Genomic DNA, 19,346 nt, shown 5'->3' with positions numbered 1-19,346 from the left:
TGCAGTGATTCAATAATGTTGCTATGCATGTTTTCACAGCTGACAGCATTTGATCCACTGAACGATTACAGTTTACTGATTCACTTTCAACACCTTCTCCTCTGCCAAGGCTTATAAATATATTCCTCTTTACCTAGCACATAAGCTGACAGACGGCACAATTATACTACTCAAGTACATAAAGAAATCTTAACTAATACAGATGGCTTTTTCATTTCAAGCATATCATGTACTCATACATAATGCATGGGAGAGGGTAGGCAAGACCACTACACCATGCTGTTGTAGGCTTGGTGCGACATGGCTAAAGCACCTTGGCCTGAAGCAGCACAGCAGTGCTTGCTATCAGGTACAGCTGGCGTTTCAAACGTGACCCTGAGGTCTGCAGGCTTCAAAACCTCAAAACCACATGCTGCAAAGCAGACTGTCAATTACTGCCTTTGAGGCAAAAATACACAAGACTCCACAGGAAAACTCCTTGGATATTCTGCACTTTAACAAATGAAAAGTCATTTGTTGTCAGCACAGAATCCATTGCAATACACTGAAATTTAAATATTATTGCTGCTTTATGTCTAAGAATTAATGAATGAACAGCAGTTACTCTGACAAAACTTTACATGCATGACAAAAAATAAGAAAATGATTCTGTAACCATAATGATTCCCTACCTATGTGACACAAAATGTTTCTCTTTTATCCTTTACTGCCACCGCAGAGGCACGAAAAATTAAAAGAGCACACTGAAGAGTCAGCAGCTCTCGTGCGCTGTCACTGTATTTTTAAATCTAAGACGTAGCCATTCACAGTCTCTCTTGCTGTACTGCAGTGTGTGTCCACAGGCACAGCAAGACAAAGTGCTTTGCACACACTTTTCAGGGTTTCTAAATAATCAGAAGTTCAGTGGCTGTGCAAAACCTTGAGAGCACACAGGGGGAGGTGGGGGCTGGGGGTGGTAAGAGCAGGTTGCCATGGAAACAGAGTTACAGTGACCAGAAAACCAGAGCGTCTTGGGATCTGGGAGTTTCACTGTACATCGATTTTTAATGGAACATTGTTTTCATGTCACAACTTTTTCATTCATTGATTTCCTATTGCAGAATTCCCGTTCATCAGGTCCATTTGGGAAAAACACTCTGCACCAATTAACCCGAGACTGGTCGAGTTCTCCTCGGTGACAAGCTAAAACATTTTCAGCAATGATACATGTAATGGTTTCATAAATATCCAGTGGCATTCCGTGCCTCTTTATCTTACCTCCACAAGAATGACGTGCCAGAATGCAAAGTAAAGCAGATAACTTAGTCAGTCAGTGCCAACTGTATTAAATGCTACGCTTCAGGATTTCGTTGGCTTTATCTCACAGTCGCTAAATCCACGCGCCAGAGACTACAGGAGCTTCAGAAGCAGTTTAAACCATTAAAGGCGACATCAAACTCGCTACATAGTATTATCATACAGGCTTTGCTCTCTTCTCCAATTAAAACCCATCTCGACATCTATGCTGACTATACCTTGACATCAAAACACACCACAAACAGACCTAAGGGAACTTAAATGAAGGAAATATGGGTATACACATTTTATGCTTAGATCAGTCAGCTGTAAAGACTGCATAATTTATTAATTTGCCTTACTATTGCTTAAGCTATTCAGTGCTTTTCTCAGATCAGATTTATCAAAATGGGAAAAATAAAATGTATTTTCCTCTCATCTGCCAGGATTTTTCGTTTGTATTGCCAGCAACAATGGCAGGCTCCAGAAACAAAAGCTCACTGAATCTTACATGTACACTGTATGGCCAAAAGTATGTGGACACCCCTCCTAATTACTGAGTTTGGGTGCTTCTGCCATACCCATTGCTAAAATCAAGCACTATCATGCAATCTCCATTGACAAGCATTGGCAGTAGATTGGGTCATGCTGAAGAGTTCAGTGACTTTAAGGATGTAACCTTTGCCTTAAGTCAGTTTGTGAAATGCCCTCCTAGATCTGCTCCAGTCAACTGTTAGCTTGTACTATTATTGAAATGATGATGACGACGATGATGATGATGATTCTATTATTATTATTATTATATTATTAAAGGCAAACTTTCAATGTTAGGCACTTTCAATGTTAAGATATACTTTCGGCCTTGTACTGAAGCAAATTTAAAACAGCAAGAAACAACAAAACAGTCGGCATGCTCTCAGCCAAACCAGTGTTTCTCCAGCTATAGGCAAATAGCCTTTATTTTACAGGCAAGAAACTCCTCACCTGTTTTATTACTACTAATTTGCATCTTCTTATTTATGCTTGAAAAGAGAATGAAATACATACACCATTGAGTCTGACAAAGAAAATTTCATCAACATCTCAAAAGTCTTGACACTACTGTGAGAAAAGTACTCTATAAAAAAAAACAGAAACACTTGATTACCTTTGTAAAGAGAGCAATTAGTCTGTGTTCTAATTACACAGAAATTCAAGTGGAACTGATTTCAGATCCAATGCCATCTTTATATCTAAACCAAAGAACAATTAGCACAATAACCCAAAATAATTTGACAATACTGCACACACAAATACGTGAAAGCTGATATTTTAAGGCAGTTCTATCCAAGGGTGGCAAGATGCTGGCCTGTTGGCAGCCTTAAACGATAAATTCATGTCTTTACACTCTTTCATTAAAATGCAGGACTATTTAACCTCTGTTTCATGGGCCTACATATGCGTCAGGCTGGTGGTCTTTATCACTGCCCCTGAATAACATGTTTAGACCAGCACTTTATCACACTGATCAATAAAGCACAATCAATCAGATTTAGTCAAGGGTCATCACGGCCTGCTCAGTCCACCTACACTTATTCACAGCCATCTGTCATGACTTTACCGCCATTAACCTGAAAGGAAGAGACAAAAATTGAGTGCAGGAGTGAATTGCTTACCTGTCGTTTCTACTATTCCCTCCAGAATCACCACTATTTCAAACTGCTCTGTCTGCATGGAGCGCTGGGAGAGCTCGTAGAAGGGGCTCTTGCTGTCAATCACATGGCAGATAGTGAGTGGAGACACAAGGAAGAGCTGATCAGCCCCTGTACTGAATCCAACGTCCAGTTCCAGCTGATCCAGAGGCAGGAACTCACCCTCGGGCGTCTGCCGAGACTAGGAGCACATAAGAGTGAAAGAGAGAGAGAGAGAGAGAGAGAGAGAGAGAGAAGAGATGGAAAGATGAGGAGACAAGGAGAGACAGAGAGAGAGGAAGAGATGCACAGACAGAGAGAGGGAGTAAGACAAGAGAGAAGAAGGGACAGGATGAAAAAGGTGTGAAGATGGAGAGAAAAGAGAGAAAGAGGGAGCAGGATAAAAATAGAGGCAGAGACAGGAAAAGAGTGAAAGAGATGGAGGTATGTAGAGCGATAAAAAAGATTAAGGTTATGAGAGTGAGAAGTGAGAGGTATGAGGAGGTAAGGGGAAAGAGGGAGTAAGAGTGGGAGAAAAAAGTGAAAGAGATCGAGAGGCAGAGAGAAAGGAAGAGGGAGAGAAAGAAAGAGCAAGGTATGTAGAGAAATACAGAGGGGGAGTTGGAGACAGAAAAAGAATGAAAGTGAAGGTGGGACAGCAAGTAAAAGAGAGAGGGAAGAGATGAAAAGAGGGAGAGACATGAGAAAAGTGATAGCATGAGGGAGAAAAATGAAGAGAGTGAAGCAGAGAGACAAAAGGGGAATAAGAGACAGAGAACTACCATTTTATCGCAATTGATACAGAGACTACTTAAATCTTTAAATGTTCTTTACTTTTGCTTCAGTGAAGCAATACTGTAACTAAATGTGACCATGTCAATATTGAACTGAAGAGAGAGAGAGAGACAGAGACAGAGACAGAGACAGAAAGAAAGAAAGAGAGAGAGAGAACGACAGATACAGCAAGACAGAGAAAAAAGAAAAAGAGGGAAAAGCAAGGAGGAAAGTGACAGAGGGAGAGAAAAAAGACAGATTGATATTCAGAGAGAAATAGGGAGAGATACAAAAGACAGTGAGAGACAGTGACAGAAAGAGAGAGAGAGAGAGAGAGAGAGAGAGAGAGAGAGAGAGAACAAAAGAGAGAGAGTGAAACCTGGCAGTTGACTAACGGTCAAAGGTTAACAAACCTCTGTGCTAAAGTGTCCTTCTCTAACGTTTTTAATCAGGCACTGATAAAAGCAATGAGGGTGCCAAGCTGGAAAAGATGCTGCAGGACATGATAAATATCTGATTCATATGTAATGTCACTGTTGCATAATGGCTGTTACATCACTATTCTTCCTTTTACCTACTGTTGTAAGTAAGTTATAAGTAAGTTATAACTGAATATTTCACTCTGACGAAGACAAGTAAGTGGATTTTCTTTGAGAACAATTTATAGCCCAAGAATTGCTGCACTATGAGACACTCAGCCTACACAGATTCTATCAGATCTAAAGCTATTAGAGACGCAGCAGTTTCAGGACAGCTTCTGACACGTAGGCTGAGTAAAAGCAGCTCTAACTGTTAGTTAAGTTGATCAATATATTAGCTACGCTGCTTCTTTAGCATCAGAATTCAGTAACCAGTCGGATAAACCAACATAAGTCATCTTCTTATGATCTTTTAAGGTTCACCTTGGTGAGTTAAAGAGATGTGAAGCTTAAGACAAATAAAGTTTCTTTATCTTTTCAGTGCATTTCTTTTAATTGTGTTTTATACTATATTAATATTAGCATGGAGGATGCATTGCGACTCAGGAGGATAGGCAGCTTAGATGAATGAATGAATGAATGAATGAATGAATGAAAGTTTCATATACACTATCATATTTTATTGTGCACCTTATATATATAAGACCCTATATGAATAAAAGTATTATTATTACTATTATTATTATTACTATTATTATCATTATATCATTGTATCACAAATATAATACTCGTTCCCTTTCAAAAGATTTACCACTGAAAATCAATACTGGTCAATATCAGTATACCAGTTTAGACAATACATTGCTCAGCTGGGGCTTTGCCGGCCAATTTTAGGGGGGCTATAAAGGGTCAGTCTCACTATCATTATAGGTACGCCTCTGTTGGCCAAAAAACATTCTGCATAACTAAACTGTTAAATAGTAAACAAGCCTTTGAGAGTGGTTTAATCTGAAATGCACAATTTAGAGAAACTTGCCAGATCAAAGTTGTTCACAGTGGTGGTGATAGGAACCAGACGTCTGAAGGTTAATGCCTGGAAAAGAGTTAACATTTTCATGAAATGTTTAGGAATGTGCTGCTTGATGCCTGAGACATTTTTTTTGCTTTACGATAGTTTTGAGAGAAGCGTTTGGCTAAACTTATTTTTAAACATATATTTACGGCGGAGAGGTGCGTGCAGCGTGCTATAAGGCAGAATTCTCCCCTGAGAAGATGTATTTATTTATTATATTTATTACTTTGCCAATTATCATACATCATCTATAAAGCTTATCCTTCTGGGTTGCGGTACCAATTACCATAGTAACATATAATCATTTTGGATCGCAAATAAAATAGCTATATTTGTGTTGTAGACATTGTAACCCCTGTTTTCTGTCACCACCACTGTAAAAACTTCTTTCCTTACAAATGAACACTTTTAAATCAAACTACTCTCTCAAACTACTTGTTTACATCTCAAGAACTGAATTATGTAGAAATTCCCCTTTAATAAAGACATGTTTTTTATGTCTTTAGTGTTAATGTGTTCATTCTACAGTGTTGAGATCGTCTTCACTGTTTTTTCTGCTTGAGAATGCATGTAGAGATGGTCTGGTAGCAGAATTGGGGGTTTGCTAAGGAACAAGTGCAGCTGGACTAAGTTGTGAGATGAGCTGAAGGAAATCATTAAAGAATATTCATAGAGCTCTAGGTTTAAAAGGGAGTTTAAGCTTGTTTTTAGACTCAACTCAGTCTACTTTAAGTCCCTCTCTGATTTTCTTAAAGGGGAATTCCGGTCACTATTCAAACTTTCTGGGTAATTACATGGTTAAGGCGACAAGAAAGTCATTCAAAGTGGTGTGATGTGAAATAATCTGCTCTGTTGAAACATACTGAGTAAGAACTATTCACAGTGGTGGTCTCTCTCTCTCTCTCTCTCTCACTCGGTTTTGGTCTAAAATAAATGTTTAAAAGCCATTCATGATGAAAGTGTACATGACGGGCGTTATGAGGCAAAATAGTCTGAAAATAATTTTTCCCATTTTTTCAGGGTTACCACTATTCTACCATAATCATGTTACATCACTGCATGTGTACAAAACCTAGAAGACACATGTGGGCTCACTGGCCATTTTGGCTAGTTAGTTAAATGGCAATTTTAGCACTGTAGATAACCCCTGGCTCCCACCACCATCACCACTTGAAGGAAATCTAAGTTGTCAAGTTTCTCTACACCACTCTGGATTTCCATCTGGACTTAAACTATCGGTGGAATTCCCATTTGGAGGGTCCGCGGGTGGTGTTCCAGCAGGAGCACTTACTTTGAGCAGCTTGCAGCGGATCTGCGCGGACACCATGTGACTGTTCCTCAAGTTGCCCACCCTGAACATGAGGGTCAGCTTGCCGTCCCGCATGGAGATGGCCGCGTGCTCGCTGAACATGAGCGTCTCCGCGCGCTTCTTGGGCTGCGACATCTTGATGAACATGCAGCCGATGAGGAAGGCGTCCACGATGGAGCCCAAGATGGACTGGAAGAGGAAGAGGATGATGCCCTCGGGGCACTTGTCCGTGATGTAGCGGTAGCCGTAACCGATGGTGGCCTCGGTCTCGATGAAGAAGAGGAAGGCCGAGGGAAAGTTGTACACGTTGGCCACGCAGGGGGTGTACTTGTCGTCGTGCGCGCGGTTCAAGTCGCCCCTCACGTAGGCGATCACCCACCACATGGAGGCCATGAAGAGCCAGGCCACCGTGTAGGTGAGAATGAAGATGAACAGGTTCCAGCGCCATTTCAGGTCCACCAGCGTGGTGAAGAGGTCGGACAGGTAGCGGCTCGTCTCTCCGCCCAGGTTGCCGTGCTGCACGTTGCAGCGGCCGTTCTTGTCCACAAAGCGCTGCCGCTTCCTCTTCTTCTCCGGCGCGGGCTGCTGGAAGCCGGAGCCGCCGGACGACGACGTGGTCACTATCTGGTAGTCGTCCCCGAATTTCTTCCGAAGTGCGGACATAATAGGCTGCGGGCAGTCAGAGAGGCAGCGGGGACAGAAACAAGTAGAAGACATAAGAAAAGCAGAAGGCAGAGCTGCGTGTTACACAGAGGCGCCGGACGGGTAGAGAGAGCCTGAAGTGTTCTGCGCCTCAGAGCCAGTTCTGAGTGTTTGGTGTGAGAAAGAGAGAAAGGAGGAAGGAAGAAGAGGCTTACCTGTGTTGGACCATGCGGATCCGCTCCCTCCTCTCGCAGTGCGGCTCAAAGGGGAGTAAATGTGTACTAGCTGATTAAAAATGGATCGCGATGCATGTCTGCTCGTTAGAAACGGCAGCAGCGCTTCTGACTGAAAACACGGACAAACTCTCCTCGCGACTGCTGCTCGCTCGTCTGCCCCCCCTGCCCAGCTCTCTCTCTTCTCTGCCTTTCCCTTCCCTTTATCCCTATCTCTTGGGCTTTCTGTCTTTTCCTTCCCCTTTTGTTATCTCTTTCTCTACCTTTCTGCCTCTCTCTCTCTCTTTCCCTAGCTTTCTCTTTTTCTCCCCCTTATGTTCTCTGTCTCTTACTTTTCCCTCTTTCTCTGTCACTCTTTTAACTGTCTTTCTCTGTTTCTGTACTCTTTCACTCCAGCTCCATCTTTCTGCCCCCCCTCTCTCTGCCTAGCTCTCCGTCTCTTTCTCCCCCTCTCGTTTTCTACCCCTTGCTTTCCCTACTTCTCTTTTACTGTGCTTCTCTATCTGTCACTTTCTCTTTTTTCCTTGTTCCCCTCTCTCTTTCTCTCTGCCTGTCCCCCTCTCTCTGTCTCTCTTCTCACAGTGATGGAGAGCTACTTTCAACACCTACCGCAGCCAAGACCTCAAAGTTGCCAATGGATCTCTCTCTCTCTCTCTCTCTCTCTCTCTGTCTCTCTCTCTCTCTGTCTCTCTCTCTCTCTCTCTCTCTCTCTCTCTCGCACACTAAAACCACGTCAGCTGTGAGGAGGCACGTGGAGGGAGAGAGTGTGAGGAGGGAGAGCGCTGCTCTCTGTGATCAGTGTGGAGAGTGTGAGGGGAGTGAGCAGGTCCTGCGTTATTGGTCTCTCTGTCAGTGCTGATAAGTTTCTGCCGCACTCATTGTCATCTCGTCCTGGAGTCGCTGTGGTGAGTTTTCCTGGACGGGCCGGTCTTAGTGCTGGCTGGTTTACGCTTGACTTGCAGGGCGCCCACTGGCCTTTACCACAGCGTAGCCTGGGACTGTATTACAGGTGTGCGTGACTGGCTGGAGCGGAGACTCCGCTCAGAGAGTCTGTTTTGTCACTTACTGGGGTGTTCAGATGATGCTTTTAAACCTCTTAAACCTGCCAAAAAGAATGCATTTGATTAATGCATCTGATTATCAAGCAGGTGAACACAAGTCAGCGATTTGAGAGAACACAAAATACTAAGATGCCTGATAAACATTTGGAAAGAGCGTGTAATGAAGAGAAGCCTCTATTTCATTATCAGGTTGTGATGATCTCTTTGTGGAGTTCTCAACAGCTCTGGCTGTAGGAAAAACTAACTTCTCCTCATCCTATGTTGGGTGGCAGAGATGGCACCCTCAGAGATGGCATCCTCAGCAGTGATCGGTCGGCTGTGGATGATGTATTGCTCTTTTTCAGGAGTGCTCAGAGTTGACATTTTTTTGAAATGCGTTGCTCAGGCTAGCGGAGTGTTTTTAAGTCATGGTGCATGCTGCTCTGTAGACAAAAATGGAAAGAAGCACACATAAGAGAGTTTTTGAAAAGGTGTAGTGTGAACGCCCTTTAACATGGACAAGAACGGCCTACTTTAACTCAAAAGGCCATTTGACTAACATGCACAATGGCCAACCAAACCATTGAGATGAGAATTGTCAAAACTATTACAATATGCTGTGACAAAAACCAACCTACATGAAAAAAGTGGTATCATCAGCAAACACATGAGAATATCTCATATACCAGCTGACGTTTTCCACCAGACTGGTGAAAACTGGTGCGTGGATGTGCTTACACACAGATTGTTAATGAGATCATAAATGACAAAAAGTCTGATCGCTCTGGACATCTTTGCGATATATCTCAGGTGGTCCATATACCTCTGTAGGCGAAGCGTCAGAAGCCAAGACTACCTATAGGTTAATGGCACGGCATGTCAGTGACATGTACCCATATGCAAAAAACAAGCAAACATGGGCATGTACTTTTATAGATTTGAAAAGCAGTTCAAATACACTGCAATGCATGCTGGAATACATTCCAAACACTAAAATGTCTTTCAGAATATATTGCCATATTAACCAAATATGTTTTAAAATGTGTGGTGAAATATTTCACACAGAAATGTACCATAGAAAAATAAAGGTATGCATTTATCAAGTACATTTGAAAGTGTATGAAAATAGCCAGAATACTGTTTAATGCACTTTACTGCTTGGAATACCAAAATCAAGTGCTGTAGGTATTGATACACTGTGAACGATTTGATATCTTGTTTATTTGAAATACATTTTGTGTGAGCGATGTCTTACCACATACATACAGTAGTTAATGCAAAGTACAGTGCAAAACACAGAAGTCAGTACCATTCATTTAATTACTGTATGTTTAGATATGTCTGTAACCTTTGTTAAAACTACATGTAATTGAATTAAATTGATAACAAATACAAATCAAAGTATTTTACAAATATATTGAATAAATACACTTTGTCCATTTTCATGTACGATCTATACATTGGGATGATTATTATTATTATTATTATTGACATGTCCAAGCTGAACTGTTAAAATGCCCACGTGTAGTGGCTCATGCCTTCTTCAAGGCTTAATACAAATGAAGTAAAGGAAGGTGTATCCACACACCCAGCTAATCAGTCAGGCACAAACAGGTGCCTATGATCAGTCAGAAGAAAGGTGCCCCAAGTAGACGCCACCCCATGCAATTTCATTGGCTAAAGATTCAAACCAGTTGATTTTGCATGGGCAGAGATATCTCTCAAATGTATATAATATAAAATACTATAAACATATATCATTTTAAAAATACATCAATTACAAATATAATGTAATTGTTCTTGTGAACGTTTGCAGGAAAATGAGAGGCATTGTGAAGATCCTGTTTGGCTTAGTTAAGGTAGATTGGTAGTAAACCGCACATGTAAATTCAAATTGGCTTGTATGTTCAGCCTCTGGCGTGCCCCCCTTGAAGGTTTGCATGGGCTTTTATGTTGTAACTAACCTATGAACTTGTCTGTATCTAACCTTAAATCTTTATTGTGCTTTAACATCGTTGCGTTAAAGAATCGCTAAGAAAACAAATGACTAATTTCTCCATTCAGAAACAAATCAATACATAATTACATTTATTAGTGTACATATAAAATAACAAGCATTTGTAACCTTTTGGTTAGGCTCCACCCTTGACTGCCCACACATGTTGAACCTGTTACACTCTGAGGAAACACCCGTTTTTTTTTTCCTTCATCATTCACAGTCTATTTATAGCCTGGGTGGACGTCAAATGCAATTTTCTCATCAAAGGAGAAGAATGGCTAGCCACCTATATTGCCGTACCTGCCTAATTTGATTTGTGTTGACAGCCTGATTTAGCAAGGCCTTGGGAGGATAGATGCACTTTGAAGAATCTCGACTCTTTCTCTAAACAGATAAACCCTCAGGCTCTTATCTAAACAAACAGATAGGCAATAAAACATATTGATGGACTCTATAAGGGGATTATTTCTGGATTTGTCCTTCCAGTGCATATACACAAATGCAAATACATCATATTCATAGCAGCACACTTACAACATGGCTGTGAGAATGTGTCATGCCTATGTGATTGATCGCTTTAAGACGGAAAACTCCTCCTTGACTAATAGATTACTGATTTAGGTATGTTGATGGGAAGTAGTAAAGAAGTGGAATCTGCAGACAGTGCTGAGACCTGCCCCTCTCAACTGGAACAGCTAATAAGAGAGCTGTCTTTGTTTATAAGTACTCAGAGAGACAAAGACTGATCTCTCCACTTTCTACTCTCTTTTTCTCTCTACTATGGCCACCCTGTCTCTCAGGCAGTTCTCTTTTTAGATCACTTTGGTGCCCAGTTATAGCAGAAATGCTCTGATAAATTATACAGTAACAGGTCATCCTGGATGCTCTTGTCCAGCATGCATATGTGGTAATTCAAATAAAATGCCATGAAGAATTTAGTTGCACACAAATAAACATAACTCATTATAGAGTACTGTGCACCACTCTATTTTTAAAATCCCATTGTATGAGTATGTATGAGCTATTTATCTTTAGGTGGCATAAAAAAGGCAGAAGACATATATTCAACTGAAAAGTATACAGAGTCTTTAATAACTATACGTAATATATAAATCTCCTGTATTCAGCGTGTCCAACTTTTTCCTTTATTACAGCTTCCATTCTTTTTTGGGGGACTTACTTTCAGTTTTGAAGAAATCCACATGGATGTTTTTCCGCTCCTCCAGTGTACAGGCTTAAAAGTTGGTGGCGGTTTCCGCTTCTTATAATCCAAGTAATCCCAAACACATTCAGTGATATTGTGGTTTGGACTCTGGGGTGGCCAGTCCATTGTTCTGAGAACACCAGCAGTTTTGTTTGACTCACAGCGTTGAATTGTCTTCTTTCACAGTGGTAGGATGGTCAGAAAAAAGTGGATTTTTCTCTACTCTCTAAAATAAAAGTTACAGTTTATAAAACAGTACTGTTTATCTGATGGTGAAAGGTTTTGGTGGTCTGCAGGGTCTCGCACAGTCCTATTTTCTCTGCATCTTCTAATAATTTTCTGTACTCTAATTTTAGACATGCCTGCCTTTCAATTTCCTTTGAATTTCCCTTTCATTATGCAAGTGTCTTATGTCTAATTGCCTCAGAATTTTCTCCTGAAAAATGAATAACTTGTACTTAATGGCTGTTTTAACTGGAAATTAAACACATGAAGCATGACTTTTGCACAGTAGTGTACGTACACAGGGCTGGCAATATCTGCAAAATACTCCACCAGTGAACCAATGCTGTGGAATTTACCAACCAAGCAGTGACATGTGGTATTAATGGTTTCATTGCATATTTAACACACTCAGTGAAGGACTGTAATGCATTGCAAATGCTATTTATTGATTTGTGAATCCACTGGGTACATGAATGCAAATGATTTATTTGCCAGCTTGCAAGGCTTATAAAGCCAGCAGCAGTAAGAATTTATGACTATTACGGTACAAATTATGATCAGTCGTTTATTTGCTGCTAATAAGGGGTCATTATGTACAGTGCACTCTTTCATTAACTCTTAAATACGCAAATCTATGTACACTGCATAACAAAACATATTGTAAAGGAGCTCTCAATATTCAACATATGCTGGACAAAACAGTCTGCAAACAAATCACAATTTGCTAAAAATATGGCTTGACACAGATATTTTCCACCCAATTTGGCAAATGTTTTCTCAGCCTGGCCTTGGGCAGATCAATATGAGTCCAGCAGGCAGCAGGCAGCTTTACAGCACTCTCCATTTCAGCTGCTGCTGTGAGCACTCCCCACCCAAGGTCCTATTCAGTCATTATGGTACTGCCTACTCACCACAGACCTGCTCTCCAGCATGCACTGAAAACAGTGCAGAGGCATAACGCAGGAGGACATGACTATAGGACATGAGCGCACCACTTCAAAATTGGTTTACTATACATTGTGTTTGGGTCATTTGTATTCTAAAAACCAATGTGTTCAGGCATGCAACAGAAATGTCACATACTTAGATTTTATAGGCTACTCTATGGACTCTATGGACAGTGCCTGAAATGTTTGTAAACAACATATCGCTGTTGTTGGAACAAAACCTCATACCTCCAAAATGGCAACTTTACAAGAGAAGGAAAAACCTACTTTACTTTTAATGTAGGCCAATGGAAACAGACTTTTTCGTAAGGCATTTTGAGTTATTCTAAATAGTGAATTCAGTTACTTTAAGGTGCATACATTGCTGATGCAACTCAAACTCCATATAAAAGCACCGCCAGTAGAATGAAATGCTCACCATGCTTAGTGCCAAGCATCACATCCACTCTTAAAAATAAGGAGGCCTAAAAGGGTGCTTCTCCAAAGAACTTTTCAATGAAAGGTTTTTCAGAGACCCAATTTGTATACATGAGATGTGTGAGTGTGAAGAACCTTTTGAAAATTCAAAGAACCTCCACACAGTGCACAGGTTCTAGAAAGAACCCTTAAATCAGTGTAGAACCTTTACATTATGCAAAGGTTCTTCACACTCACACATCTCATTTTCAAACATTTAGTTGGAGGCATCACTCAAAGAATTCTTTGTGACACCTTTATTTCTAGGAGAGGGATATAAAGTCCCCCAACACTTGGCTGTGGAGCAGTGGAACTGTGTTCTCTAGAGTGATGAAGCACCATCACCTTTGGGATGAGTCTGAGTGCTGTTTATAATCCATAACGAATCATTTAACATCAGTACCTGAACTCACTAATGCTCTTGTGGCTGAATGCAAGCAAATCCTCACAGCAATGTTCCAAGATCTAGTGTAAAGTCTTCCCAGATGAGTAGAGTCTGTTACTGTAGCAAAGGGGAACAAGCTCCCTATTAAGACCCTTGATTTTAGAAGAAGCATTGGATGAGCAGGTGTCTGCCAGCTTTCAGTCATACAGTACACCGTGTACTACTATATATTCCTTTATTCACAGCAACAGTTTTTCCTGTTTATCTCAATCCTCCAATTTTCTTTTGTGATTTCCACTCATATTACATACATGCAGATATATAATTAACACATGATGCACATTAAGTCAGCCAGTTGTGGTGGCAGCCTTGTTATTCTAGCAACGACACTGGGTCATACTGTAAGCGAGGCCCTTTAGAGAAGCATCCAATTAAGAACTCTTCGAATTCAGCAATCTTTGTCAGTTCTGTTGGAAGGCGTAAAATTCCCATCAGTTGCCCAGGTCTTGAGGAACCCTTTTTGCCAGATAAAGAACAGCAACACATTGGGCAATGGGACCAGTCAGAAGTTATTTAATGAGTATAGGGTGAGACAGGGTCAGTTTTACTGGTGCTCTTGTGCTCATTAGTGAAGAGAAGAGGCTCTGATGTTTGCTTCAGAGCCTCTGCTAATGACCAGCCCTAAACAACACACTCTCGCCTGCTGCAGTCTCAGCTGAATGCTTTCAGATGAATACCGGTTCATTGTCCGAGTCACTGAAATACATCACACCTCACAGCTTTAATGCAGACACTGACAGATCTGTTTTTTCCCCATGCAGACAAAACATACAATTGAACATCTTTGCATTTGAAGTACAAATAATAGGCAGAGGTGACACTGCCGCCACACCATTGCATTTTAATTAAATTTTTTTCGTCTTGATTTGACACAGGCTAAATTCTCACTCTGGCCTTTTGTACTCACAAAGGACATAATTATGGCACCTTAATTGTGGTTAATCTGGGGGGACTTTAAGACCTATAAAAGCTTAGGGCCTCGCAGAACAGTTGTGTCAACCCCTGAGAGAGGGAACTGTGCTCTTAGCTCCCAGCATTGCCCCTAGGTAGCACATGAGGACAGACAGAAGCGAAGCCAGTCGCTATGTGAGCAGTGGCATATGGTGCAGAGCGCCTCGCTATTTATGGCCAGCCTCCGGCCAGAGCCGTGACAAGAGACTCTTCCACCATAGCTTCAACAGAACGATGATTTTAATTGTGAGGGTCTCCGCTCCTGCTTGGAAGCAAGCAGTGAATTCAAAACTGCCTCATTTTAACATTTACATGGAGATTAGAGGTTTAAACACAGATATTTACTCAAATGGTGAGTGCACTTTGCAGATCAATATTGCAAGTGAAACATTTAGGGAACCTGCCAGAGCCTGGAGGTAAAGATAATGTACCACTGCAGGGATTCAAATAAAAGCAATTGATCACTCCAAACGGAGTTACAAATGATATGTAGCTACTTTTCAGATTATTGTAGCTACTTTTCAGATTATTTCTGCATATTCAGAAACATCTATTCATTTGCAAATCCACTGAGCATCATTTTACAGTGATGACCCTGAATACCTCTGCTCTCCTCCTGATACAGCATTGCCGTCCAGGCGCTGATGAAAGAGATTTTGATATTGGTGTGTAACCTATTTCACCAAAATGGCCCGTGGCATCTGATAGGAGGGCATGAATTGATTTATTAATCTAATCAGAGAGACATAAAGGAAATGCAATCATGGAGCTCCAATACTCCAACAGGAATGTCACAGAGGGTCACTTAGCCAATCACTCGAGAGCATTGTCTCTTATTTCCCATCGTGCACTATAATCACTCTCATCAGAGTTATTGCATGGTCTCAAGCGCCTTCATAGTAGCCTTTAAAAAAAGGTCTATTATGGCCATTTTTACTGTCTCTCCAAAGCTTATTAGCTTGTTTGAGGCTGGCTCTTGGACAGATGCTGTGATTCATTGTTTTGTTACCAGAGTATAGATTACCAATAATGGCTTACAGAGGACACTGACAATCTCTCATCTTCAGAGGAGAAATGCAACAGAAACCTTGTTTTATTCACTTTTCAGGCATGCTCAAACGTTCTTGCTGCAGAGTGAGCATTTTTTCCCTCGTGAGTAAGGCAGAGGAGAAAGCCCATCTGTTCAGTAGCGTAACAGAGTGAGAGCAGGATAATGATCAGCCTTTGACAAGTGAATCCATCAAACATCACCCCTTAGCCAATTGGACAGGCAGAATATGTGTTTCAGGTCTGTTGGTTGCTTTTAGTTTTGTTTACAGCTTTGGTAAAAAAAATCTAATTTCGCTGGTCATGATATTCTCGCTACCTCTCTAGCGTGTGATTGGCATTTGAGAATACAGAGTTAATCAGCCTCTTTATGAATGTCAGTGTAGTGCACGCTTCTACTACAGCATACACACTTGAAAAAGATGGTGCTTCAAGGGTTCTTTAGAAAAGAAAATGGTTCTATATAGAACCATGAACACTCTAAGAACCCTTTGCATGATTAAAGGACTCTTTGGATCGTCAGAGTGATTTGAAAAGGGTTCTATATAGCACCAGAAAAGGTTCTTCTATTTTACAAGCTTGACATTGTCACAATAGAGGAACCTGTTTGGTGCTATGTACAGCCATCTTTTTTTAAAAAGTTCTATATAGAACCATCTACAGCACATTCTTCATCAGTCTGAAGAACCCCTTCACCATAAAAAGTGCCTTTTAATCATGCACAGGGTTCATTTGCATTACCAAAGCAATCTTGCAGAACCTTCTCTTTTAAGAGTGCAGGCTGGCCCTGCACTGGTCTACTTGTCATATTTAATGCAAGGTTAGTTGGGCAGACCTGTTTTCCTTATAGATGGGAACTAAGATGAAGAAAAAGAAGTAGACACTGCACTGCAGCCAAGATAGCATAATGCAAGTGTACTTGATTTATAGTATGATTCATCGTCATGATTCACGCTTACTATAAATATACCAGCATTTACACACATCCAGGACTTACTATAGATCAGGGGTCAGCAGTCCAAATGTTAAGAACAGCCATTTTGCTCTTTTAACAAAAATCAAATCTCCTTGGGAACCACATTTTATGCCCATTTTACCATCTTGGCTGTAAATACGCCTCAGCATGTGCTAATGTACTAGTACAGGCTAAAAAATGAAATATAAATGAAAACACAGACTTACTTTGCTCTGCTTTAAGCTTTAACTTAGATATAGCCATTTGTTTCTTGTAAAATGTCTCTCAGTGTTTTTCAGGAAGCTGAAGGCGCTTCTCATTTGACAGCTTCTTGTTAAAATTTTCCCGTTTCACCTTATATGTATATATGTATTACAGTATGTAACTGCTGCAAGGTGGAACAGGAGAATTCACACGAATACGAATACGACTTCAGCTTCACGACTTTTAGTCTTTGACCATTTCTCGTTGCAGATTAAACGTATCAGGAAACCAGCTGGAGCGCTTATGAATGCAAAAAAGTAAATTTGTCTCTGAATTATGGATGTTCATCTTAAATTTTTGTCTTTGCCATTTAGTTAGCTACTGGCTAGGTGAGAATGTCATTGCTATGGTGATCAGCAGTCTGTGCGCCAGTCTTCAGGGTGAAATGTTGGTGAATAAGCATTAGCTTACATTAACTCAAGTGTTTAAAAGCATTTAGTGTTAAAACTGTGTTAGACTGATCAGCAGGGCTTTATTTTACTGCAAAGGATGATTATTTTATTTTTACTTAAAAATCTAGCCCTGTGGAGCCGCAACAGTTAAAGAGCCTGGAGCTCTGGAGCCTCATGTTGCCGACCCTTGCTCCAGATAAGCTGAATGTACTTAGTAAGGCCTTTGGTGTTCATTTCATTTAGCACTTATATATGTATATAATATATATAAATTTGATAGACACTTCTTAAAGATGAAGGCAAAAGCAGTGTTAGGAGGTTTGCTTACCCTGATAAGGAATCAAACCTCAGGCTGCTGCATCCAGAACAGATGTGTTATCCACTACACTACACCAACGTCTACAACTGACCTCTGTATTGTATTCTCTTGTCTGCATTTTTCCATGATTTGCTCCTGTTCACTTTGTGAAATGGCATTTCCTGGCCTGCAAAATGCATCTATTAGCAGTGTTCTGCTTTTATAGTAAGCTGGATCCTTTCTAAATCCATACTGCATATAAAATTTAAGGGAAAGCACCACTTTCTATTTGGTGTGGTGTTATATGGTCATCTATAGACACGGCATGCTGTATATCACTGTTTTAAAAGAACAGTGATGTATTATATAATTAAACAGACAGTAAATCGCCTACTGCAGTGTACAGCATTCTGATTCACAGTTGTCATCTTGACACTGTATACAGTTAGAAGAGATGCATGAATCACTCCCTTCATTGAGTAACTTTTTAAAGGCAATAATTTCCTCTCCCAAAAACAATATAACACAGATGCACTAGTATTTAAACTCACTAGCGTGATCTTATTTCTGTCTGGAGACATGTGTTTGTGCTGTCTTAATTTTTCATGAGCAGAATGCAATTTGCAGTTGTAAGCCACTTCTTGGAGTGTGTCAGTCAGGTGGCAGGAGGGAGAGTCACGCTGGTAATGGCCACTAATTAAAGCTGCTTTTCATTTCAGGGACAATCGAAACCTCCAGTCCCCTCTACAATTATGAACAGGACTTCCTCCGAGAGTGGAGGAGAGAGAGAGAGGGTGAGAAAGAAAGAGGGGGGAAGGGCGGCGAGAGAGGGAGAGAGAACATGCAAGGCCTTAATTATCCGTACCTCTCTTTCTATTATTGCATTCCTTCCAACTCAATGGAGGCATGAACACAGAGGCGAAGGAGACTATAGGGATGCAAGCCTTCGGCCTGACAGTGATACAGTACAGTGCTTATATAGCTAAAGCACAATCCAACACCACCCACAAACATACAGTCAAAACGTGTTGCTAGCTTCAAGGACCTGTAAGTGCCGCAGGATGTAACGATTCACAAAATTCATTTTTTGATTCAATATCATACAATTCTGTATAAATGTGATACATTTTTTGATCTAAAATAAGGAGTGGCTGAAAATGTGACGTGTGAATATGCGAATGTTAGAGATGTGTACTCATGCATCTTCAGTATCAGGATAATATCTGGATGAGGCCAGTGTAAACGCACACAAGACATATTTAAAACATACAAATTCGATCCCTTAAACCACTTAAGGTGGTGGTCTGAGACATATTTGGGCCATGTTATTACAGTGCAAATGCATGCATTCGACAACCTAAATCCCTTTCAGTACAATCCAAACTCCTCCCCATGCAATACATCACAGAGCATGTGATCCATGTCTGCGAGGAGGATAATGGAGGACGCACTTGGTTGGGGAGTGGACAAAACAAAATGCTTAATATCGATATAGACAGACACTACTGTGCAAAACAATCTACAGACAACTTAGAAGATAAAGAACCTGAACGAAGATAAAGAAGCTGAAACTAACATACAAATCCAATAACTGAATTCCGTGGGCAGCAACCAGGTAAAGAGGCTGAATGGATAAACAATTAGTAAATGTTTTTCACATGTGAAGCAGATTTGCATTATCCGCCTCACACAGCAGTCAGGTTTCAGTCTGACTAACTGGAAACACATT

General features: G+C 40.8%; 1 protein-coding gene across 2 annotated transcripts in view; it reads right to left on the bottom strand.

Moving 5' to 3' along the window:
• kcnj3a (potassium inwardly rectifying channel subfamily J member 3a) overlaps positions 1–8,050 on the bottom strand; it is a 28,948-nt gene extending 20,898 nt beyond the window's left edge. Inside the window, exons 1-3 of one of the 2 annotated variants that reach the window (XM_017692201.2) lie at positions 7,377–8,050; positions 6,502–7,188; positions 2,931–3,147 (exon numbers count right to left, since the gene is read on the bottom strand). In XM_017692201.2, coding sequence (XP_017547690.1) covers positions 2,931–3,147; positions 6,502–7,182 — 898 coding nt within the window. In that variant the 5' untranslated portion in view covers positions 7,183–7,188; positions 7,377–8,050. Of the gene's footprint in view, positions 1–2,930; positions 3,148–6,501; positions 7,332–7,376 lie in introns of those variants that run through there. The other variant, XM_017692200.2, reaches the window with a different exon arrangement.
• Between the last annotated feature and the right edge of the window lie 11,296 nt (positions 8,051–19,346).

Source organism: Pygocentrus nattereri, chromosome 6 (genome assembly GCF_015220715.1).
Source record: "Pygocentrus nattereri isolate fPygNat1 chromosome 6, fPygNat1.pri, whole genome shotgun sequence".
Lineage (NCBI taxonomy): Eukaryota > Metazoa > Chordata > Actinopteri > Characiformes > Serrasalmidae > Pygocentrus > Pygocentrus nattereri.
The sequence above is the reverse complement of the archived record's forward strand: the minus strand, read 5'-3'. Positions and strand labels throughout refer to the sequence as shown.